The sequence below is a fragment of the Malaclemys terrapin genome, chromosome 16 (genome assembly GCF_027887155.1).
Source record: "Malaclemys terrapin pileata isolate rMalTer1 chromosome 16, rMalTer1.hap1, whole genome shotgun sequence".
NCBI classification, from domain to species: domain Eukaryota; kingdom Metazoa; phylum Chordata; order Testudines; family Emydidae; genus Malaclemys; species Malaclemys terrapin.
The window spans coordinates 13,057,804-13,083,381 of record NC_071520.1 but is presented as its reverse complement, the minus strand read 5'-3'; the positions used below and the strand labels follow the sequence as shown (position 1 = coordinate 13,083,381).

General features: G+C 42.0%; 1 protein-coding gene across 2 annotated transcripts; it reads right to left on the bottom strand.

Moving 5' to 3' along the window:
- Nucleotides 1-25,138, bottom strand: SMPD4 (sphingomyelin phosphodiesterase 4). Of its 2 annotated transcripts, XM_054006566.1 has the most exons (20): nt 25,058-25,138; nt 24,079-24,165; nt 23,457-23,543; nt 21,886-22,028; nt 21,660-21,735; nt 20,870-20,978; nt 20,288-20,340; nt 19,475-19,626; nt 17,805-17,937; nt 16,382-16,453; nt 12,410-12,499; nt 9,723-9,868; nt 8,998-9,088; nt 6,359-6,459; nt 4,911-5,074; nt 3,845-4,050; nt 2,980-3,213; nt 1,459-1,590; nt 1,159-1,287; nt 1-422 (listed from the first exon to the last, which is right to left on the bottom strand). In XM_054006566.1, the coding sequence occupies exons 2-20, from the start codon at nt 24,115-24,117 to the stop codon at nt 96-98; spliced, it is 2,484 nt and encodes an 827-aa protein (XP_053862541.1). In that variant the 5' UTR covers nt 24,118-24,165; nt 25,058-25,138; the 3' UTR covers nt 1-95. The 2 variants fall into 2 exon arrangements, with proteins under 2 accessions (XP_053862541.1, XP_053862542.1); XM_054006567.1 differs by lacking the exon at nt 12,410-12,499.
- Nucleotides 25,139-25,578: the final 440 nt, after the last annotated feature.

The window sequence follows — 25,578 nt, the reverse complement described above, 5'->3', positions numbered from 1 at the left end:
TTTTGAAGTGATCCTTTGCCGAAGCCTTTTAATCACGAAGCACTGTACTTTTATCCTTAAAAAGTTTGTTTTACAATGTACACTGAAAGGAAAAATTAGTGTTGATGAGGTTTCCACCTTTCAGTGAAGAAAGTCATTACTATTGCATAAAGAAGATACCCAAGGAGAATAATGAATGTGCAGGCCAGTGGTCCAATGCAGAACCAAGATGCAATGAAGTATATCATGAACAAAGAAAGAAGAGTCCTGTAGCTAGCCAGAAATCTCAGACTGATCCTTGGTCGCCGAGAACGTCCTGACCTTTGTTTCAGTGCTGGGCTGTGCCTGCCCTTCTCTGCAAAGAATGGGTTGGTAAGATGATAGCGACACAACCTGCCAATAAAGTCTTCCCTGGAGCAGAGAACCTCCATTTGATCAGCAAACTAAGGTAAGAAAAACAAAGTCAGTGACCGAACAAGAAAATGTAAACAAAAATTAAAATGTGGATTTTAGGTTAACACTGAAAAATTGTTGCTTTTATGTTTTGGTTTGTATTAAGGAGACAGGAAAGGGGATTATAGCAATTATAACTCAAAATTCATATGTCTTTCAAAAGTTAGAATTGTTCCAACACAAATTTACATTTGTACTGTAGTAATTCTGCTAATTTACTATTAGCGGAACAAAGCACTAAAACCAACAGAAGGAAATCTGGAACAACAGTGGTGTGTACATATTATGTCAGGATACAGTGGAGAGAGAACTATGAAGTTGCAAGCCAGAGCTTAAAGGAGTGAGAGGCAGGAGGAGGAAGAAATAAAAGGGTTTGGTTGGATTAACCCTTTTCCTGCTTATTTTGACACCTTGGGAAACAGAGTGTTCTTTCATTATGCTTGTATGTGCTAATATAATCCTGTGAAGGATATTCCTTCTACCTCATCTACCATGAACAATACATTTCAGTGTACTGTTGTGACATTTACAACTCTTGAGCAATAGGGGAAAAAAGGTGATTCCAGGCTGGAAGAAGAGCCCTATGGAATATTTGCAAACTCATGCAGAAGTCACATTAATGGTGAGAGTACAAAGCAAGTGTGTAAGTTGTACATTGACACAGGTCAGAGGGAGAATAGGGATATGCAACTGAAAAAGAGAAAGAAGACTTCTCATTACACTTACCCTTTGATTAATTGCTGAGGATAACTGGAACAACAGTCGCACTAGAGTGGCATTTTCATAACTTCTAATGGGCTGAAGATCAGTATCTCCTTGGTACTCTATCTCAAACCGCCGTAAGCCATTTATGATCTAGGAACAGGAAAGGAAATCACGTACTTTATAGATCAAATTTGAATTGCATATAAACTGGTATCTCTCCTCCCATCCCTGACAAGCTATTTATTTTGATGTAGAGGCATACACGCTGCTTTCTTAAACAGAAGCTCTAGAAGTATTGGGCTGAACGCTTTTCCCTCTTACCTGATACCTGCCAAGAGGCGTAAGAATTAGTCCATCCTCACTCTCAATGCAGTCTGGAAGTTGCTTCTTTCCATTCTCATCCTGAGCTGCTCCACAATTCATAATCATTTGGGTCAGTTGGGCTTCATTCAACTAGTCAAAAAGAACAATTTCTTCATAATTATTCGGTTTTACGACCTTTTTCTGTTCCACCTATTTCCCCATTCACCAGCTCCTGTGCAGCCCTTGAGAACCACATAGTCAATGACCTACAACAGAACAGGTACTGAAAAAAAACCCACTTACCAGTCTACAATAATAAAAAAAAGTGACTAAATTCTTAATTGTTTTCATCAGGTGGCAAAGCCCTTGCAGACAGAAGTATTATTCACTCAGTACATCCTAGTCTTCCCATAGCTGTTGCTTAGTTCTATCTTCTCCCAGCCATGTGCAAGCGAACTTGTGTAAAATCTCTTTGCTTCCTTTCAGCTTAATGAGAGAAGCAGCCATCTTCTATTAGCTTTATCACTTTTGCATTTCTACAGCATCTTTCATTAGAAAATCTCAAAGTGCTTTAAAAACAGTAAGTCATAAAATGCCCTTTGGTAAGTAGGAAAAATATGGGATTTTTCTAAGTGGCTACTTATTGTGGGTGCCTAGTTTAACATGGCTTGGGATCAGTGTTCCCTCTAATTTTTTATCTCCATGTGCGGAATGAATTTTGTTATGTGCACCAATATGGAGGTGATGTGTGACATATTGGTGCACATAACAAAATTCATGTGGTGGAGGTGGGGCCGAAGGGTTCAGAGTGTGGGAGGGGGCTCCAGGCTGAGGGTTGGGTGCGGGGGAGTGAGGGCTCTGGGGCTGGGGGGTTTGGGGTGTGGGAGGGGGCTCAGGGCTGGGACAGAGGGTTGGGTGCAGAGGGTGAGGGCTCCGGCTAGGGGTGAAGGCTTTGGGGTGGGTCTGGGGATGAGGGCTTTGGGGTGGGTCTGGGGATGAGGGGTTTGGGGTACAGGCTATGTCGGGGCTGCGGTGGGGAGAGAGGACTCCCCCAGCCCTCTCTCACCGCAGCAGCTCAGGGCCGGGGGAGAAGCACCTCTCCGCAGCCACAGCAGCTCCGGTGGGGCTGCACTGGGCCGATGGAGGGTCTCCTTTCCCCAGCAGCTGCGGTGGGCCTGGGCCAGGCAGGTCCTGAGCCCCTGCACGGGGCTTAATACCCAGCTGCATGGCCACGCGGCTTAGAGGGAACTTAGCTTGGGATTGATATTTTCAAGTGCACAGCACCCACAACTTTAGTAACAGTCAAGAGGTTTACAGGCACTCAGCACCCCTGGAAAAAAAATCAATCCTAAAGTGTCTCAAGATGGGCACCAAAAATTGAGGTATCCAAAATGAGTGTCCACTTTTGAAAATGTTGGCCTACATGACTTGCCAATGATCACACTGCAAGTAAGTGAGAAAGCTGGAGGTAGACTGCAGGAATCCTGACTCCCATTCATGCTACTTCCCAGTGACAGCACTTGGAAGGAAGTTACATACCCGAAAGATCTGGCATAGGTACTCCTGTGCCTTCTCCAAATATTCATCTGTTTTCTTGATGCTGTCTTGCCCAATTTCATCTAGGTCATTTCCTGTATAGGAACCATTCATGTCAGAAGGGCTGAACCTAAACCAGGATAGGAAGGACTGACTAGCCATGGTCTCTGCAGAGTGGTCTGATATGGATTTTGCTGTTTGCTGGGCCTGGCCTATTAACTGGGCCAATCTTAATACCTGAAAAATAAAAGACAGGCGGATGACTAAATAAAGCAATAGAAGAAAGGATACAAGTCAGTAGTAAGCACCAGCGTGTGAATACAAGTCTGCCTGGTGACCTGACAGTCAGAACAGAATCAGCACATTCACTCCCTTGGCTGACATGGACTTGTGCTGGTAGTAGTCATGTGCTCTAACTCCAATCACTGCAGCTGGGGCATTCAGAGGAATGCGAGTGCCCCTCTGTTTCCTTTGAGATGCATCTTCCTTCAGTTCACTAGCCTGCTGCTTAGGGAGAGACCCTCTCCCTCTGCTACACCATTTTTAACAGGCTTGCTGCTGGGTATTGATTATTAACACTATGACTCAGAAATACACACAGTCATTGTTGAGAGATGAAACAAGTACATGCCCATAGCAGATTGCTCCAAAGCTGCAAGCCCAGTCCACCCCACCCTTCAAGACTGGAAAGCAGTCTCTACATTTCTATTTTCACACTTGTTACGGACCTTCCAAACAGATTCTACAACCACCACCAACTCCTGATTCATCTCCTACTTTTAAAGAGCTAAAATTTCTCCCCCCTCTTACGTGATGGAGCAGATATTCAGGGGCTTACACACAGCAAGTAAGCAAGGTCATTGCTTACCAAATTCCTGACTTCTGGACCAAACATCTGCTTGTACTGGAACTCCTGTCCTTCCAGGCAGTAAACATGACTCTTCACCTTAAATGAGGCATCTGTGATTGCTGGAGGCCATGATGACAAGAAGCTCCCACCAAGAGTGGGGGTCATGAAAATTCGGTGTTGACGGTGAGGGATAACAAGTTCTGGCTCCAGGAATAACTGCTCTCCTAGAATTTGGGATAAGATGATGTGGGGTGGAGAAAACCAGGTTACACCTTCCTCTGATTTGGGGATCTAGCAATACAATTTTTTAACCACTCATTGTAACAAGGTTACAAGGTTATTTGGGGGTGGAGAAGGAGGGCGGGGCCCTAGTTATTAGCTCAGGTTTTCCACTGAATCTTCACTCATACAGCAGAAAGAGCTTTCACTATTACAATGGTGCATCTAAATCTATATAGACATAGTACTTCTAGGCCATGATTGGTTGTTGGAAAGGATATTATGGTCCCTATGCCTGCCCAGCTGAGCATGTTCCAGCATCTGAAGTTTTTGTTGCTTGCCTAAACCCTCTTGTTCCCCCCACCCCCACTGTACCCCAGTACGCTCAACATGCAGCTTTCAGGACACTTTGAACTGATATCTAGAACTTGGAGTGCAAGTTCTTGCTGACTTGCCATCTTGCTGAAGTCTGAGTAAATATAAATTTCTGTAGGGCATTACAAAGTTTTACTTCTGAGTTAATTAATAACTAAACTCCACAAACAATAAAGAGGTTGTAAAACACAAGGAGTTTCTGTTTACTAAAAATACTCAGCATCGTGGTTTTTTTATGTTAGTTAGAACAAATAGGAATCAGTGAGACTGATGAATGGAAATTAGAAAAAAAAATAAGAAAAACTTGTATAGATGTATGAAATAAATACTGTAAATAGAAGCAAAGACATCAGGTCTCTGAACTTCAATGTCACATGAGGCAGACACCGAATCCTCCAATTTGCATTTCTCCATGCTTCTGAGGCAAAAGAGTTGCCATGGGACAGACCAGGGCAGAACACTGCAAGGAGGCAACATGGTATTCAGTTACCTTTCTGGATCATTTCAGCTAGGTTGGGCTGAGCAAAGACCTTGGCTACTCGGAACACCATTAGGGCATTTTTAGCGCTGACCAAATCGGTGCGGAGAGCTCGGTTCAGAAAGCCTACGAATAGCTTGGTGTACATCAGTAGGTTCTCTTGAATGAAGGGAGCCCTGTCAAAGTAACAATGGGTTTGTGAATACAGCCATTAAAATAAGGAGTAAGTATATTCAGTCTGCCAAATAAATAATCCCATAGAATATACTTTAGACCATCAACTGAAATGATCTCATCCTTTCCATTTCACACACAGACAAAAAAATGTCCCTCCTTACTCAAGTGTTTTTAGGTACCAGTAACAATCTCTGACTTTGTGCTGGCAGATATCTATTTGCATAGATGTGCCTCTGAAGTCCTCCCATTGCAAGCTGAAGCCTGAAGTGTGGTTTCTATCTCTGTCTCCTGCACAAGTATCCAGGGACCAGAGAAACTGGTGCTGCCTCTCCATGAAACCCACCCTCACCGCTGAATGGATTGTGCCACTATAGTTCTTAGAGAAGGAGGAGGTGCCTCAGAACAGTTGGTAAAGTCGACACACAGTCAACTTGTGGAACTCGTTGACAGGGGATGTTGTAAAGGCCAAAACTATAACAGGGTTAAAAAAAGAACTAGATAAATTAATGGAGGATAGTCTATAAGCCAAGATGGTCAGGGATGCAAAACCATGCTCTGGATGTCCCTAGCCACTGATTGCCAGAGGCTGGGAATGGACGACAGGGGATGGATCACTCGATGACCGCCTGTTCTGTTCATTCCCTCTGAAGCACCTGGGATTAGCCACTGTCAGAAGACGTGATACTGGGCTAGATGGACCTTTGGTCTGACCCAGCATGGCTGTTCTTATGACCCAGGATTTTGGACACAGCACAATGCAATGAGCAGTGTAGTTTGTAATGTTGGAGCCACCTGGGAGGACTTTGTTGAACATGGGAAAGATGGTGAAGTAAAGGGAAAGACACCAAGGAGTCCACACAGAGGAAACAATGAACAGAGCTTATGTTTATCAATATAGCTTTAAGCCAAATAAATACTTTTACCCATGTCAGGGTGACGGATATGCCATCTTTGTTCTTCCTCAGCAGGAAAGCCAGTCTGGCACCTGCTGTATGAAGCAAGCTACTTAGAGTAACATGTCAGGAGGAACTGAATGGGGTAAACTAGGAAAGCAGATCTCAACCTTTTCCATTCTGTGACCCCACCTCGCGATAAAGAAAGAGGGTGCTTGGTCACAATTCCACAGTTCAGTATCCATGAACTAGATGCTTACAAGGAGCAACATTTAAAACTCTGTCTTCGAGATTTTCATATGCAAAATTCTAACAGTTAACAGATGCCATCTGCTGAAGTCAGGATTAGAGTGAGCTGCAGATTCTGCTCAGGAATAATCCTCTGTTTACCATTTCTCTGATACACTGCGAGGCTGAGGCTCTGCACTCTGAAGTGGTTTCTCAGGCGCATATCTCCAGGGCTGCACGTAGCTTAACCACATCTCCAGGACCTGAAGCAAAACCACAACAACATAAAAAGCAAGTCAATTGAAGAAGGAAGATTTTGCTTGTTTGTTTTGCTAAGTCCCTTGGACAATGACACCCACTTTCTTAATACCAACAAAAGGCTTAAGGAATGAAAATATCTTGCAAAAGTCTCAGCCCTGAAGAGTCAGTCTTTAGTGATCATGTGCCCTTGCATCAGAGCTGAAGAGAACTAAATGCTTAGTAAAAAATCCATTAACAAAACATTTTAGGAAATGCCTGGTTGTATTGAACAAGCAGCTCACCCTCTACAATAACCGTCAAATGAAAGAGTGCTCAAGTGGCTGCCATGGAAAGGAAGATGCATCCACCAATCAAGCTGATGTACTAGTATTGGTGTATGCAGTGTTGGACCCAGGATATTAGAGACAAGGCGGGTGAGATAATATCTTTATTGACCAAACTCTGTTGGTGAGAGAGACAAGCTTTCAAGCTTACACAGTGCTCTTCTTCAGATCTAGGACACGGACTTAGGCCAGGTCCACACTACAGAGTTAGGTCAACATAAGGCAACTTACGTCGACCTCACTCTGTAAGTGTCTGCAAATTTACAATCATTGCTCCCGCCAATGTAAGTCCCCCACTATACCGACCAGTGGCAGAGTCTGGTGCTGCTTTGAGTTGGTGTGTCCTGGTCTGTTGGAAGCTTGCTTCTGATGCTGAGGTTGGGAGGGTTGTTTGAAGGCCAGAAGAGGACGTTCAGGAAAGATTTCTTTCAGAATGTGGTCCTCATCAAGCGTGGGTTTTAGTTGTCTGATGATACTTCGTATGGGTTCCAGTGTGGGGTTGTATGAAACAAGTAGGGGTGTGTGGTTGGAGGGGGGGTTATTTCTGTATTGAAACAAGTTCTCTCGAGGTATTTGGGTGGCCTGTTCCATGATGGGATCTACTTCTCTGATGAAGTGTGGTTATTTAGTAAGGCAGTTTTGAGAGTGTTAAGGTGTATATCCTGGACTTTCTCCTCAGAGCATATTCTGTGGTATCTGAGTGCCTAGCTGTAGATAACAGATTTCTTGGTGTGTTTGGGATGGTTACTGCATCTATGAAAGTAGTTATGGTGATCCGTGGGAAGTTGTGGTGGAAATCTATGAGAGAGTGTCTGTCCAGAGGATGAAAATATCATCAATGTATCTCAGATACATTATTGGTTTCATGGTGCATTTGTCCAGAAATTCTCAAGGTGGCCCATGAAGAGGCTGGCATATTGGGGAGCCATCCTAGTACCCCTGGCTGTTCTGGAAGTGTAAAATTGTTATGGCCGAGGATGAAATCGATGAGTTCAGCAATATGTTTAGGTTGGATATCTGCAGGATGTCCGTTGTTCTGTAAATATTTGAAGCAGACAGCTATGCTGTCATTGTGAGGAATGTTGATGTACAGTGAAGTGACATCCCTGTTGGCAAGGATGATGTTCTGAGGGAGGTTGTTAATATTGCAGAGTTTGTGGAAGAGGTTGGTTGTGTCTTGGAGGAAGCTGGCCCTTTGCTTGGTGAGTGGTTTGAGGATGGTTTCTATAAGCCCGAATATCCTTCCGTGAGAGTGCCATGGCCAGATATGGTGGGTCTGCCTGGGTTCCCTTGTTTGTGTAGCTTGGGAAGCACGTAGAAGGTCCCCGGGGAGGGTTCTTGGGGGATGAGTTTGTAGAGTTTCTCTTGGAGTTGTTTGGGGAAGAATTTGATGATATCCTTACATTCCTGTGTAAATTGTGGTGAGGGATCTTCTCTGAGTTCTTTATAACAGGTGGTGTCGGAGAGTTGTTGGTTGGCCATGTTAGTGTAGTCATCACAGTTGAGGACTGTGCTATTATTCGGACATTTAATATCATTCACTGAAGCACCATATAGTCTAGTGAGACACATGGAGGATGGGCTGAATAGCGTTTTGTATTAATGCTTTTTCAGTCCTCCTTCTCCAACACAGCAGTGGGCACTCACACAAGAAACTACTAGGCAACAGGGGGTGAAATCTTGGCCCCACTGAAGTCCATGACAACTTTGACTTCAGTTGAATTAAGATTTCACCCCAAGAGGCTTCCCAGTGGTCTATTCTGTCCTATCTGCCAAACATGGCAACATAACTGACCCAGCCATGTCACTTCCCCCAAGGAGGAGGAATGTATATTTAAAACATCTTGATATAAAAAATTAAAGCTATATTTCTTCTCCTAGTCTGGTTAGTTACAACAAGATTAGAGTGTATTATTAGATAGGACAAATTTATCCATAAACATACAGGTTCTCTACAAGAATAGCTTGTTCTCAACCATAAAGGGAAAGAAAAATGAACCACCACCACATAGTTTCACCAGTATCTAAGAATTCCCCTTCCCATACCTTTCTAACTCTAGTCCTAATAAATGTTTTTTTCCCTCTTCCAGAGGAAACAAATCATGAACAGGGAACAGTTCTACAAAAACAGTAGTTTTATCACTGGAGCTGGCCCAGTGTTTTATTAACTAACTCTGATTTTGTACGGACTCAACAGAAATAAAAGCTGGTACATACAGCTCTGAAAGAGGCATCCAGAGGCCAGTGGCCAAAGCAATGCTGCAGGAAGATATAGAGCTTCTGCTGGACAAACCGAGGAATCACAACTCTGCAATGAGATTCAGACACAAAGATACATGTATAAACAAATAATAGATGATAAAGTAATATCTCAAACATTTAATACAGAAGTAATGAGTTTTGATAGGTTCTTTCTCAGCTGAAGAAGGAGCCAATGATTTGAATATGTCTGAAAAGTTCTAATAGTGATGCACACAACCTGCTATTCCAGGGCCAAATGCAACCCAAGTGCCTCTAAGAAGGCTGCCCAGTGTTCTCTGGTTCAGTTTCAGTAACACAACTTTTCCTCCACCCAATACTGATCTGCATGTGTCCTTTGCAGAGATATGTACAGAAATTATTTCTGCACCAGTCTGACTGCTCTTCTAAACTGGCTTCAACTTTCCTCTGTTCTCAGAACAAACACTAGCCCTCTAAAGCAGTTTGATCCCCTCCCCCTTTTCTAAAAAAGCGGAAGCATTTTCCATTGTGGATTGGGAGCAACTACTTCCTTCTTCCCTATTCTGATCTGGACTCCAGCCCAAAGTGCATGAGGAGTGTAAAAGTGGGCTCTCTCATCCTCCTAATAATGCAATTTCAAGCTCTCAACAAAAGCAAAACTGACAAAGTATGTATTAATTAGTGCTTTGCATGCTCGAAAGGCAGTTTGACAGTATACCTACCTCTTGAATTCCTCCAGTGGGCTGGCTGTATGGGAATGGGCTGAGGGCGAGAGTGGCTCTGGTTTCAGGCTGTTGGCAAAAGCGTGCAGATGCTTCACGAGCAGTCTTATCACTAACACATGCTCTTCTGTGGGTTTAAATGATTCCTGGATTTAAAGCAATAGGCAGAAAGATATGTTTTGCTTGTTAATCCTCTATGAGGGAGCTCAGCACAAAGATATTTTCACATCAGACATTTAAACAGAACAGGAGTGTCCCTACCTGTTTAGTTCTGTGTCACCCGATTTGAACAAATTATCTCCCCAAGAGAACAAGTTGCATCACAGCTCTACCTTCAATAGCTCACTAACAGAACATCACTAAGTTTTACTTTAACTTACCCCCTCTCAGGAAAAAATAAGAATATCCATTCTTTTATTTATTATTATTAATTATTAAGTGTCTGCTGTCAGTAACACAACAGAACCATTATTATGCTCTCAGCTCACACTCTACTAAGCCTTCCTTCTTATGTGGGTGTTCTTCTGCCTCCTAAAAAAGAAAAATTCTAAAAAAGTTATGGCAAGAGTAATATTTGCTTCTGTTGCTCATGCCCTGAATGATCCTGTTGCACTTAACATCAGTATAAGTTTTTTGGGGGGTGGGGGTGTCATTCAATCTTTTTACTGGAAGTGTGGGAGATGGGGAGATCAAGGATAGCCAACACAAGTACCACAGCAACAAAAACAAGAGTGATGGAGGGTCGCACTGGGCTGCATGTGTTAGCAGCAGCTGTGAACGGAGATTTTCGGATGCTATAATGAAGCTGCATTCAGGTGAAACTCCGGAGCTGCATAGCTTGGCCACTTGGGACAAGTTGTTTTGGTTTTTTAGGATACTACTTCTTATCTTTTAAATGTGTTTAATTGTGTGTGAGCAATTCAGAACAATTCTTGGTGCTATGATGACACTTTAAAGCCCTTCCTGCTTGCAATGGCTGTGGGGAAGCAGCTAACAGTTTTCATATGCTTAAACAGTTCTGAAAATTTTCTTAATACTTTTACATAGCTAGGTTCCCTCTGGGAAAAGGCTCAACTCCTGACTGATGGCAGGCGATGAAGGGCCTCTGACTGCAGCAGTGCAGTTGGATGGATCTATGCCTTCTCTAAGGGGGGGGAAGGCCCTATTATTTAGGATTAATGAAAACTCCATTTGTATTCCTGCCAGTGTCCATCACCAGTGGAAGTGAGGCTACAAAAGGGGTCACACCAGTTGATAGGTGGCTGCGAGTCAGTTAGTCTGAAGGAGAAAATACCTAACAAAGACATCTTAGGTAGGGTCTTTCTGGTGCTATGAACTTAGGCCAAGATTTTCAAAAGTGGCTAGTGATTTTGAGTGCCCATCTTGAGACCCTTATCGGGTCTGATTTTCACAAATTGCTGAGCACCCACCTTCTGAAAATTCAGGCCCCTTTAAGGAACCTCAAACTGGGCACCCAAAATCACTAGTCACTTTTGAAAATCTTGGCCATTGACTACCTCCAAGAAAGCATTCTCTGTTGTTTTATATGAGTCTTCAACTGTTTGTGTGGTTGCATTTAACTCCAGTGTTCATTTTCACACTAACAAATCCTCTGTCACTTAAAAGCTATTTGACAGGCTAATTTCCTCATAACCTGGATCACCAGCATCACCACAAGCATTGTTCTTTAAAGCTAAAAGGCAACTTCTATTCTCCCCACTCTTTCCAAAAGTTCTTGACCTCCAGCCCTAATTTGCAGGAATGTTTGCCCAATCATTCCTCCCCTCACCTAGGAAGGTGGAGAAAATACATATTTCACATAAGTTTAAGAACAACACTATGGACTGGCATGATGATTTAAGGCTATAAAACAATGCACCGGGTAGTCGATTCTTATTTTCCTTCTTAAGCAGTATGTTGATTAATAGTAAAAGTGTTCATGCTGCCTAGGCAAAAGCAGAGGATTAAGTGGTTAAGGCAGGGAGAATTCATACCAACGTTAACTTGCCTTTATGGACTGTGTGCCCCACCAAATGAGGAACCAGTGAGTAAAGGGCTGAAATAGGGAGGATGAACCCAGGAATCTGTTCCAACAGGAATGGCTTTGCAGGCACGTCCTGAATAATCCGCAAACGTGCAACCCACATATCCCTTTGTGAAGTTAGCCAATCAAGCTCAGGCTGCCAATATTAATTTAACACTGTCCAGCTGTGTTTCACTGGAAGTGTAGAATGATTGTTTACGTTACCTACCTCTCTCATTAGGGGTACAGCCATGCAATCTCTGATCTCCTCTTCCCTGCAAGATTCATTTAAAGGAGCAGTACATGACAGACAAAATTCTGCCATTAGCAAAGCAAGTTGTTGGGCCAAGGAGATATTAGCACAGTGTCAGATTTTTCCCTTTAAATCCATTAAAAGAGATGCATCTCTTAAAACGGGGATCCCAATTGGTCCTTCTAATATGTGCTATACATCTAACATCCTTTTCCAAGGTGTTCATCAGCATCTCTCAGTATCTGCTGCACCGATCTTTACCAAATATTGTTTCAGTGGAACTAATCTCTGAATCATCTTGCAAACCTGCTGTACAGCTGCTTTTTCTGCTAGTGCCAATTAATACACTTTGCAGATAACATGATGAAACAAGATTTTTGAAAAAGAAACAAAATGAAAAGATGGCAATACTTGGTATGCGTGGAGGGCCTGGTAGCCGGATTGGGCAGGACTACTGTGGTGTGTACTGGAGATACTGAGTCGGTAGTGGAGAACCTCCAGCTGAGAGACAACAGAAACAAAAAGGAAGGAAAGAGGGAGAGAAAAGAGCAAGAGAAAAAAAAAACAAAACAAGAAACAGTGTGAATGATCCAGAGAAAGGGTTGTGGGGGGGAAAAAATGGAAGTCACAAATACAGTCAATGACAACATATCACAACAGCTGCAGCCACAGTATCCTCTTCTCCTTCTGTATTCAGTTGCTTGATTCCACAGGTACCTTGACCCTCATCAAATTGGGAAAGCAATTGACAGGACATTGTTGTTGGGTTCACAATTAACATTAGTGGGTTGGGGGGAAGCTCGGATTGAGTCGGCTTTGTCTCTGCCTCTACCACAAAAGCAGCAGGCTTGTATCAGTGACTTAACAAGCCGTGCATAGAGACACACAGCTTCCGCCAAACATGTTGAGGAAATCTTAGGCTCATGAAACTAAGTCCAACCTCTCCACTTGAAAACAGCTAACCTGCAGGACAGAATAGCTGAATATAGGGATTAACATGTGGAATGCTTTGATGTGGGGCAAAAGCAATCATTTTTCTGGAAACACTTACTTCCAAACTAGTATTATGAAAACTATTGTAAAGCTATCCCTTAGCCTGCAGTGCACTGGCAGACCAAGGTTTGGGATTCTTGCTTGTGTGCCAGTGAGAATCAGAGGAGCCAATACAGGGACATATCTTTCCCCAGGGACATGGAGGGTGAAAAGGTAAAGGGTTGATCGCACCGCTGTGAGCCTCTCCAATTAATTGCAGTATTGACAATCACCAGATAGGAGCCTGCATGCTTTGTTTTTCTAGTTAAAGGCGAAATACTGTTGATGGAAATTCAAATCTGTGGAAAGTGAATAGGTCTCAAAGAGAGAATGGCCTCTACTATTAGAGAGGGGGGGAAAAAACCACTAGACAAAAAACGCCCAACCAAACAAAAAGACAAGCTTGTTGTAGAGATGGCTTGCTGAAATAAAAACACGGCCATTAAGGTTCTAGGCGAGTGCGAAAATCTTCCCAAGTCTCAACCACACTCCTCCTTGGACAGGAAACATTTTCTAAAACTAATCAATATAGTGGTGAAGAGGATACTGTAGCCACATTGACATGTATGGAATAAATAAAAAAATCAAAACAAAATGCACACCTAAACAGAGACCCAAATCAACAATATCAGGCATCTAAACTAACTCTCCGTCTCACACCTCCTCTAAGTTTATCTGTTCCTTTCTCCTCTATTTTCAATTCAGTTTTTCAGATTTATTCTGCTTTGCTTTGACACTGCTAAGAGAGCGGTAGCAATGCCACTGCAAGCTCCCCAACAGCAGAGCCCATCTTCTGCTATGGTAATTAACTCCCCTCCCATTTGCTGCAGCAAGATCTAGGCACCTGAAGAGTGCCACACATGCAATTGTTACTGAGATCTGCGATCCCTGGCAATGTAAACACAACAGGCTTTACACAGAACCCTGTTAGATACTGACCCTTTAAAATAAATCAAATCATGACAAAAGCAGAAGCTAAAAGGAAAACAGATACTGCACACCTGGCCCACACTGAACAGCTGCAAAACAGACAGAGGAAAGGAGAGTACAATAGAAAGGGCGAAATATGAAATTGAATCAAGTTGAATTAATGGGGGATCATCAAACCCAGCATAACAGTGTCAACCTCAGGCTCACTCCACATCTGGGAGCAATTTCAAGCAGAGTAATCACAAAGGAAAGTAATTATTCTTGAAGCAAACTCTCTACTGGCTCCTCGCCATACCTCACCCCCACCCTTTTATTACTGACGTAAAAGAGATTCTTAATGACATGAATCATTCTTAGGATCTGCCTGTTTCTTCAGAGGGGGCAATGGGAAATGACACAGCTGGGATCCTGCATGGCCCTCCCAGACACCCCATGTTTTTCTGCTGAGGGAAGGCGCATCAAGTTCTGTGGACGCCATCCCAGCCCCGCTCTTTACAGGAGAGTTTGTAGCTAGAGACTTAAAATAGCACATTTAAAATCATGAATGGGCCCAGGTTCTGAGCTCTTCTGTGGCACTGACCATCCCTCTGCTCCACACATGTAGAAAGGTAAACGGAAACAGGGGAAGACACGTGGTCATTATTCACTTTACTTTTTAAAAGTTTATGAATTCTTTAGATTGGCAGTCAAAAGCCGCAATTAAAAAAACCCCTCTGAATACCAGAGAAATGTAAATTTTGCAAGTTCTAGTTTCTCACTCACATCTGAATGACTGATAAGCTTCACTAGTTTTTTTCAACTAATCCAGATAATACTCTGGTCAGTTAAGTACTCACTGCTTGAGAGGTAGTGCTGTCTCCACACCTTCCAAAGTCTTACATCTCAGAGTTCTGGAGGAGGGTTCCTTTTTGGATGGGGATGCCATTTCCCTGCCCTTGTTTTCTATCCTGCAACCCACCCAAAAGCAGGAGGATTTCATTCGTCTACATGCCCATAACTAGTGATTCTTGGGAAATAATCAGGGACAGAAGTAGAAAGCCATCAGGCAGCCACAGCCTCAATCTTCGCCTGATCAGTGCATCTGGGTGGGAGCCTATGGTGGCAAAACTCCTTTAGGCACTACCTATACATTTCCACAGCATAAGTCACACTGTTTTATGAGCACTAAGAAATCATCATCATCCTCGTCCTCATCTGCCTGGATGCTGCTATAACATTAGAAGACAGTGTCTCAGCAACAGAGGGTGAACAGAGGAGAGAAGTTTAAAGCGATGCATTTTTTTTACCTAAACATAAAGCTGCATGCACAAAGACTATGCAGACAGAGAACAAAGGTACTTAAAAGCAAAGCCTTTCCATCATTGGTGCATAGCCATGCTGCTGGGGTTCCTGAGTGGAGACCTACCATCTTTATTAAGAGTTTGCAATTTGAGCTCAAAAATTTTTTTTTTTTTTTTTTTTAATAAAAACAGACAAACTCACCACACTTAGATCTTCAACATTCTTCCCTAACAAAATATTTGTTTTATAACCTGATGAAGTGAAGGCTCAGAATTTCCCAGTCAAGTAACTCTCATCTTACTCCTTCACACATGAGCAAGCCTTTAATAACTTTTGCATTTCTTCCCCACTGGGAATCCTGAGAATCATCAGTCCCCCGGAATTTTTCCAAATTCCCTCAAATCTCAGCACTCCCAACTCTTCTGATACCAGGTTCCCCTTTAAGCACATCAGTTTTATTCTTGAACAGCTAGAACAAATGGCTTGTAATCAATGTAATATCTTATTTAAGTAAGACCTTATAAGAGATCCCAAAGTTACATATACACAGAAAGCACCTCAGCCACCACTGAAATGCAGCACACATTTAACAATGCCGGTTTCTGGCGTAGGAAATATAGAATACGCTTTACCCAATTAAAAGTATAAAGACAGTTTATGAAAACCCATTGAAATTGGATTTAGGCTAAAATCTTTGCTCTTGAAAAACATGCCACTGGATCTTCAAATGACTCATTAACTCCTCAGTAACACCATCAGCTGCAGAAACCAAATTTAGGTCTCTTGTAATGCCATGTTGACATTTTTGTGGGGGATTTTAACAGGGCATTTTATACTGAAGTCTTACCAGTAGTTACTGCTCCAACTACTATGAGTAGCATTGATTGTTATGACTGTTCCACAAAGTCAACTTTATATATATTTAGCTATTGCAACAAAGGCAAATTTGGATGACACAAGCACTTGTTCACAACATCTTTTCATCACTGCAGTTTAGAAGCTCTGATGTATGCTTTTAAGAACACTCCTTTGTAACCATCCACTTAAAAGTCCTCCATAAGATGGGAAGTGACAAAGGTTCACCCCAAGATAAGAAGCCAACAAGCAAGAGACACCAACGAATGAAGCACAGGCTATTACCTTCACATGAGGGGACTGCATTTTCTGATACATTTCCAGTGAGTAATGGTGAAGCCACATTTCAACAAAAACCTGCAAAACAACAAATGTTTTCTCAGCTTGAGGAAAAGAGGGAAGACCCAGGAATAGCCAGTCACAATCTGCCTTTGATTAGCCAAATTGAAGTCTGTTGTACATCACTCAACAAAAGACTACGTTATACTTGTAAAATAGTGTGAGCATGTACTTAGAGATGTTTCCGTTTTTACGGACTTGGTTCTTTCCAAGTTCACTTTTATTAAATTATTACATTTAGTGAGATAAGTCTGAACCACATAGTATAATACTATCCCTAAGTATTATTTCACAATATCTGCAATCACACATCTGTATAGTTACACTGCATGTTGCAGTTATGAGGCCAAAACTTCTCCCAGTTACACACATGCAAACCCATCTACTGTATTTCACTGTTGTTACACAGGTGCAAGAGCACTTTGCACCCCACAAAGGTGTATGTTTTCTTTTCTCAATATTTTTAAGGCCCATTATGTTTCTGCCATTACTTGTATTATCACTGAACACACTCTCTCTCTATTTGTTCTTAGGAGACTATTATACAATACAAGTCAAAACACCTCGTATAAATACAAGAAAAGTAATAGGACAAGCTACAGCTACCATATAGATCATAAAGTCCAAGGAATTGTAAACACAGTTCTGAAAAGTTGAAAGAAGAGTTCCTCCTTTAACTCATACAGCAGAACACTCATCTGGAAATACCAGTGATCCAAGTTTAGTAGCTTTCATTTATTAACAGGCATGTCTGTTTAATAAGAATGTGTGTGTCTGTCTCTCTCTCTCTCAAGGGAGATGGGAAAAGGCTGCAAGTGAACTACATAACGAGCACATCACACATTTCCTATAGGTATTACTTATCCATCCCTGAATTCAAATACCTTAGCAGAATAACCTATCCCTTTTGACTCTTCCGTTGTTTTCATTTCCCTTCCAACTTGCTTTAAGAATAAAAGCCCCAAGATCATTGCGCATACACTATGGTAGCTTACACTGTACAATCAATATTTCAGTTTAGCATTGGGGCATTATATCAGGTTTTGAATAAATTCCTAGTTCCTGATATTTCTCTCCCTAAATAAAGGGAGACTTAATCTGGTGTAAGTTGGATGAGACTCAGGCCCCTAAAATCCAAAGAGTGGCAACAGTTGCTTAACAACTTAGCAGTGCCTTTTTATCTTATGTTTCTTTATATTATGTTAATAGAAAACAACAGCTGCACTGCTAAGTTCCATTAACAGACTGCAAGCTAGAGAGGAATGGAAAAGCAAGCTGATCTTTAGTTACGAAAAAAAGAGATTTACCCGCAAATTAGCTTTTTCAGTCATTCTAACTTTAAAAATATAAGAAAATTAATCGGACTCACTTTAAGCACTGTTTCTGATCTCCAGATCTCTTGGGAAGCAGGATCAGCATTCACTGAAGGCTGATGGGCAATGTGCCGTTTCAGCAGACTAGTGTGATGTATGCCATAAGAAGTGAAAGGTACTGCTGGGGATCTTTAAAAGAGAAGTTTATATAAATACTGAAGTCAATGGGCCTCTGTACAGGGACAGAGGTCATAAACTGTAACCACAAGGACATAAACTGGATAAGAGTTTGTGCTAAATAAATCTGCGTAATTAGAATTTAAAAAATTAAGCAAGAGGTTGCAATTACTAGCCACAGCATAGTACAGTGAAGTGGGCTGTAGCCCACGAAAGCTTATGCTCTAATAAATTTGTTAGTCTCTAAGGTGCCACAAGTACTCCTGTTCTTCTTTTAGCCACAGCATAAGTGTCCAGTGCCTATGTTCATTTATTATTTTATGCAAACCACACACTACATTCTGCAGTACACTATTTTATTTAGCCAGTCTCCTATTCAATTTTACTGTGAGGTTAGGCTTTCATTAGGCAGCTAAATCTTTAACAGACTTAATTTAATCTAGTTTAAGGTTGAAGAAAGCCGGAGGGAGAGCTTTTGGGAGTCACTCAAAAGGCCATAGTTAAAAAAAGCCACAATAATATATATTTGAGTAAATAAACATTTTTGATGATAAATACATAAAAATACCAAATTCAAAATTAGTCTTACAAAATTGTACATTCCCACTCATCCCAGATGAGTAAGATATCCGGTTTTATCATTATTAATCATTGTAAAGGGCAGACAAGTAGATTTTGTACATGTGCCAGTAAATTTTCATGTCAATTTTGCAAGGCTAATTGAAGAGCATAAGTTAAAACTACAAACAAGCTCAAAAACTTTTAGTAAGAGATTGAAACTCTTGCCTCGGGTCCTTCTCAGTTTGTGGCTCAATAAATCAACATATAAAGTTATGCATAGTCTGTCATCTAAACTTGGATAACCCTGTTATACGCTGGATAGTAAAATAAAAATTCCACCCAGGCTTTGTATACCAGTTGAAGTAAGAAACCCACAACAACTGGTAGCTTGCAAGGAAACACTGACACATTCTTAACTAGGACATGTAAGGTTATAGCAGTAGAGACGACTGAAGCTGGCAACATCAGAAAGTTAAAACAGAAGTTACTGTTTGCCAAAATTGTCTGGAGTCAGCAGCAAAATTGTTAGAATGTGAGAGGTTCCTTCAGCTACAGCCAAGACCAATTCAATTGCTCCCTGACTGCCCGCATATGCATTAAGTGGTATAAGCCACTCCTGGGTGGATGGTGAGTGTGTCCCACACTAGTCAGAGCATATAGCAGGAGCCATAATTAGTGGTGTTGAATGAAAAAAATCCAACAGCTACAAACCATATTTATAACTCATCTCTGGCTCTACTACTACAGGCCAGCAAACTTTCAGGATAAAAGTTTCTCAGCTTTCAGTGACCCCCATATTATATCCTCCATTATAAGACTACTATACAGGTACAATCATATTTATTTTATGTATGGATACACACAATATAAAAATGGTGGCATTTTCTTACATTATCTGTGGCAAGAACTCATCATTGAAGCAAGCCAATTTTTGTGAGCATTGCCCATGCAGTCTAGCAATGATAACGCAAGTTTACCAAGTCATTACCTAGGAGCAGGTGAAGGGATGCCCCCCCCAGGATTGGAAGAAGGTGGAGGAAGAACACTTCCTTCTGTGGGAAGAAACCATTTCAGGTATGTGTCCACCAGACTGAAGTAAGCGCTGTTTGAAGGGCTGACATGATGGGTGGTGGGAGAGTTCTGGAATATAGATACACAGCATATAGCTACAATAAGACAATACACACGCTGTCACAATAAATCACTGGGAACAGGGATTTCGGGACCTGATAAATTTCATTCTGGGTCTGATGCAGGAATTACTGGATGAAATTCTATGGCCTGTGTTATGCAAGAAATCAAACTGGATGTTCATAGTGTTTTATTCTAGCCTTAAAGATCTGCATTTTCATGAGTTCTACGGGAATGATTCAGTGTAATGAATCACACTTCACATCTGACAGCAACATTAGATACTGCTAAAAACAAGGAAAGTTTAGTGTGCAATATAAGACTGCCATGTCTATTGTTTGTACAACAAAGGATGAATGATGATCAACATGCTCAGCAGGTATAAAGTAAGAGTGCACAGAACTGAAATTTCTATACCTCATTCATCCTCAGCCACCAACAATGGAATGCAGCACTGAGAAGAGGAAGATGTGTACAATTATCTACATGTGTATCATCACTGCCTATGTTTTCATCATATCAAATGGTATTTATAAGGCAACAGGTGCAAGTTTCAGTTTAACTGGGTTCTTGCATTTAGAGAAGAGATGGAAGCTTTCAAAGTGCAGTGAAGAAATAGTTTGCCAGAATGATGCTACTTTAAAGGGAAAAAAGCATTAAATTTACTTACCCTTTGTGTGATAAGGCTTATTGCAAAGTAAAACATGTAATATTCAAATGGATCTGGAGAGACAGAGTCAAGGATACAATAAGTACAGGTTATTGGAAAAATGATATGAATTATTGGCCCTTTAAATCTTCAGTATCTCAGTACTAGTTTTAGAAGACTTTCTAGAGTTCAACGGCAAGTTCAGATTTGATCTTTTGCTCTCTTCCCAGGGTGTTTATTACACACTGTCTGGTAGTTTAGGTTTTTTTCTCCCTACCAGACAAACAACCTAGAAATATTTATGAAACATAAGGGGTGATATCCTGGGCCCACTGAAGTCAAAGGGAGTTTTGCCATCAACTTCGATGAGGCCAGAATAGAAGTTTTCAAACATTCGAGATTTCAATGGACGACAAGTTTAAGTCTAAACATTCCCCTACCGTGTTTGCAATCTGAACACAGCAGCACTGGACTAAGGCACATCACTGTACAGCTAAGTACAGTAAGCAAACATCAGAAATGGATCTTGCTTTCTCAGTTTTAGTCACTTAAAATATTAAAAGGAATTAAAAAATATAAACCCTTCAATTGTCAAAAGGATACTGAGGGCCAAGTTGGAACCTACGCCTCCAGATGGAGGGAACTGGACTTTGTTGTGGTATAGTGAGCATTCTGGTAGGACTCGCTCTTGCATGGAAGCCTTCACGGGGCCCTGAAAAGAGAGGGAGTAATGAGATACCTACACCAGTTTACTAAGAATATGTGAATGAGTTTTTGAGCATGTATTCTTGTATTGGACTGTACAAAGGTATCTGGTTCTTTGTTCTAGATTGTGACTATCTGGTTGCAATGGAAAAGTTATTTCACGAAGCTTCCCTGGACAGCTGTTTTCCTACAACCATAAAGTGCTATGTTCCATAACCAGGAGGACAGTTAATCTTCACTAAACTTACAGGAATGAAGTGTCTGAGAGATGTGAGATGTTGTTAGAGGTGGGGATGCTTTCCAACAAGTTTGGAAGAGAAGTTTTAAACTCCATCTATTGGTAATCAAGACAAAAATAGTCTAGTGCCTATTTTGGCGAACAAATAATAAAAAAGAGAAGTGAAATTTCTCAGTTGAACAGCACAAAAGTTTGCTGATAGTAACACAAGCTAACAGCACAACTTCTTATAAAATCCATCATGACAATGAATGCTCTGCCTCTAACAGCCCTCTGAAACAATCAATAATCTAGAAATCCCATCTCCAGAGCCTGCTATGCTATGAAACAGTAATTAAAATACTACGGTGGCAGGTCCTATCCTGAACTCAGAGTATCTGAGTAAGTAACATTCCAACAGGTGCAACACCAAAATAATTTTCTCGTACAGAACTTTTAACAGTTACTTACCGGAAGATAGGTGACTGGGAATTCGTATCTGTACTCCTCAGCTTGGAGTTTGTAAACCAGCTTCATCATCGGGCCACTGTAAGCAAGGATGAGGAAAAACACAGTGAGCATCTTTTTTCTTTTTTGGCCCCTTTGTAGCTGAATGTTTACATATGAGGAAACATATCAAATACTGGTTTATTAATTCACCGTGAATTTTTCACTGCTCCGAAGTTAGCACATTTACCTGGGATCCAGGAAATCCAGGGCAATAGCATACTCTGTAGGATTCGCTCTTCCGTGCAAATAGCGAAGATTCCAACCTATGATTATGCCATCCAGACTACCAAAAATATTCTCCACTAGCCACGGGAAGATGGCATGCAGTTCCTACAGGAAAACAACCAGAAAAAGGAGTGGAGTCATAATAGATAAATAAAATTTTAAAAAAGAAAGATTACTGTTCATGTGTAGATTCTTTGTCTGAAGAGCCTTAATTTCAGACATCTGAATGCAAGAAATTTCCACCAACTACAGTCAATATATGCATCATTTTTGTTATTTCCAGGACACACTTCTATGTGCCGAACATTCAGTGGAAATAATTTAAAGAAATTTAAATGCAAACATATATCCCCGCCTTGATGTGAAGTTGGACTCTGCCTGTTTTCTAAATCCTCGCTTCCCATAATTTTACAGACTGGACATAAGAACGGCCATAATGGGCAGACCAAAGGTCCATCTAGCCAGTATCCTGTCTTCCAACAGGTTTCAGGGTAGCAGCCGTGTTAGTCTGTATCCTCAAAAAAAACAGGAGTACTTGTGGCACCTTAGAGACTAACAAATTTGTTAGTCTCTAAGGTGCCACAAGTACTCCTGTTTTTTTTGTCTTCCAACAGTGGCCAATGTCAGATGCTTCAGAGGGAATGAACAGAACAGGTAATCCCATGTCACCTATTCCCAGCTTCTGGCAAACAGAGGGTAGGGACACTTCAGAGCATGGTTTTGCATCCTTGCCCATCCTGGCTAATAGCCACTGATGGACCTATCTTCCATGAACTTCTCTAGTTCTTTAATGAAGCCTGTTATAGTCTTGGCCTTTACAACATCTTCTGGCAAAGAATTCCACACACTGTGCATTGTGTGAAGAAATACTTCCTTTTGTTTGTTTTAAACCTGCTACCTATTAATTTCATTTGGTGACCCCTAGATAACACTTTCTTATTTACTTTCTTCATACCAATCATGATTTTATAGACCTCTATCATATCCCCCATTAGTCGTCTCTTTTCCAAGCTGAAAAGTCCCCGTTTCATTAATCTCTCCTCATATGGAAGCTGTTCCATACTCTTAATCATTTTTGTTGCCCTTTTCTGTACCTTTTCCAATTCCAGTATATCTTTTTTGAGATGTGGTGACCAGATCTGCACACCATATTGTTACCATAAAAGTTTTCAATCTAGAGTGATTAAGGTGATAGAAAACTTCATTCTTTATTCCTAGACTACTATGTTCCAACTCAACTGGTTAGTATCAGTCATGTGTCACATCTTAAAATATTAGTGTCCTCATATTTGGCATTTCAGTAGAGAATAAGAAGTATGATTAGGAAAGTGATCAATTAAAATTTGGAGTTTTGTAACTACTGGAAAAGTTAGGTAACTTTTGAGAAACTACTGAACTCATAAAACTTCACATAAGAATATTAAAACTCTTTACAAAGGCAGGAATAAAGAAAAATATTTTTAAAATAATATTTTTATAACTCCACTGAGGTATAGCTCAGACTACATTCATGAAAAGGTAGCTGCTCTGTACCTTGGCAGGAAAATCTTCAATGACTATCTCCAGATCATGGCACCTCTGAGCAAAGGGCTTGTTCATGCAATCTGCCTTCAAACTGGCCTGTTATAGACAGAAACTGAAATCAGATCACTTCTTCAAGAGAAAGTAAAAAAGGCAACACTTGTAAAGATCTTGGCAGAGAATTCTCTAGTTACAGTGTTCTATATTGCTCTTGTAAAAAAGCAACGGGCTGTCATTGTTTCCATTATAAGATTTATTCTAAACATAAGTATTTTTTAACTCAAGACAAATCTCAGATAGTTTTTTTTACCTACTTGGATCTACATCACAAGTTTTAAATTAAAGAGCAAGTACTCAATTTGTGACCATTTAAGTGCTATGAAAATAAGACTACATGACATTTAGAATGGTCAACACACATTAGAGTATTTGAGAAGAGGAGCTGGAACTTTCTCAGTGCATTTCCACAGAATGCTTTCAGATTTTATGCTATGCATTCTGCTTATAGAGAAATTGTCAGGAATTAATATGTGGAGGATTAAATTTTCAAGTGATTATTTTGCAATTCATTAGTCAAAAGCACTATCACCACAAGACTTTCCTAATGCCAATAACCATCTGTACTGGTACTTACCAATAGGAAGCTAGGCTGTTGTAAGTGAGGGACAGCCATAACTGTCTTTCTCCAATACCCCAAAGGAAGCGTGGTCTCAGGAAACCACTGCAAAGAAAAGAGAGAAACATCTAAGTGAATATTAAAATCTCATGTTAGAACACTGCTACAACTCACTTTCTGATACGTTCATGTTTATGCATGAAAACAGGCAAAATGTATGTGTATTATGTCTATGTGACTGGGGAGCTGGAGTAAACCAAGGCAGATCCCTGACAAAGGTGACTACACTGTATTTCCCCCATAGTTGATAACACTGCACAGTTTCATAGAAATAATACATTCCTTTCCAAATAAACATAACTGGGGGATGGGGGAGGATGCAAAAAGAGCCTCCGTTTAATTAGACTGCAGCCAATGCAGGGGAACAAAACCATCTCTAGGGGACACAACCTGTATGACGTGTTTATGGAAGCACCAGTCCAGCAAGAGAAAGAAGACACTATCCAGATGTGAGATTGTCTGCAAATAGCTCATGTCATAGCTCCCCGCCCGCCCCGAGGTGGTGGCTGCTGACACAGGGAACACAAGCACATTACCACCAGCGGCTGTCTCCTGTCTCTCAGGAAAGAACCCAGAAGAGACCAAGTGAAGCAGGATCCTGGAAGGTTTTATGTTTGTTGGGGAGCGGTGGGGCTGAGACCCCTCCAGGGGCTGGATATTGGGGGCCCTGCTTACACCCTCCACCCTAGTGCTGAGACCCCTCCAGGGGCTGGATATTGGGGGCCCTGCTTACACCCTCCACCCTAGTGCTGAGACCCCTCCAGGGGCTGGATATTGGGGGCCCTGCTTACACCTTCCTCCCTAGGGTTGAGACCCCTCCAGCCCTGCCCCCAATCTCCAGCCCGCTCTCCCGGGAGCCGGACCCCGGCGGGAGGGGACGTCTCCCCACCTCGCGCGGGAGCCTGTACCCACCCCCAGCCCAGGGGAGTCCCCTCACCTGGCCCCGCTGCCCCGTCCCGCGCTCTAGCGCCCCGGACCATTTTCAATCCGCCGCCGCTTCCCCCTCCCCTCGGGACCGGCGCTGTCGTTAGACGTCATCCCTCTCTCGGCGCGTTGCAGTGACGCACTACCTCCCCCCCCCCCCCCTGGCGGGAAAGCAGCCCGCGGGGCAAATACCGGGGCCTGGCCTCGCGTGGGTGGCTGCTGCCTGCGTCATGGGGCTCCCCAGCCATGGGCTCGCAGCGCCGCGGCAGGGCAGGAGGAGGCACCCGGAGGCAGGGGAGCAGCCTGCAAGCCAGGGCTTCCCTGCGGGAGGGAGCGATGGTTGTTATGTGTATTATTGTAGGGCCTGCAGGCCAGGACCCCGTTGTGCTGGGCACTGAACAACAAATCCCTGCGGGGGCCCCGCCTAGGGTGACCAGATGTCCCGATTTTTGTTTTTTTTTTCTTATATAGGCTCCTATTTCCCCTCCCCCCCCCCTGTCCTGTTTTTTCACAGTTGCTGTCTGGTCACCCTAG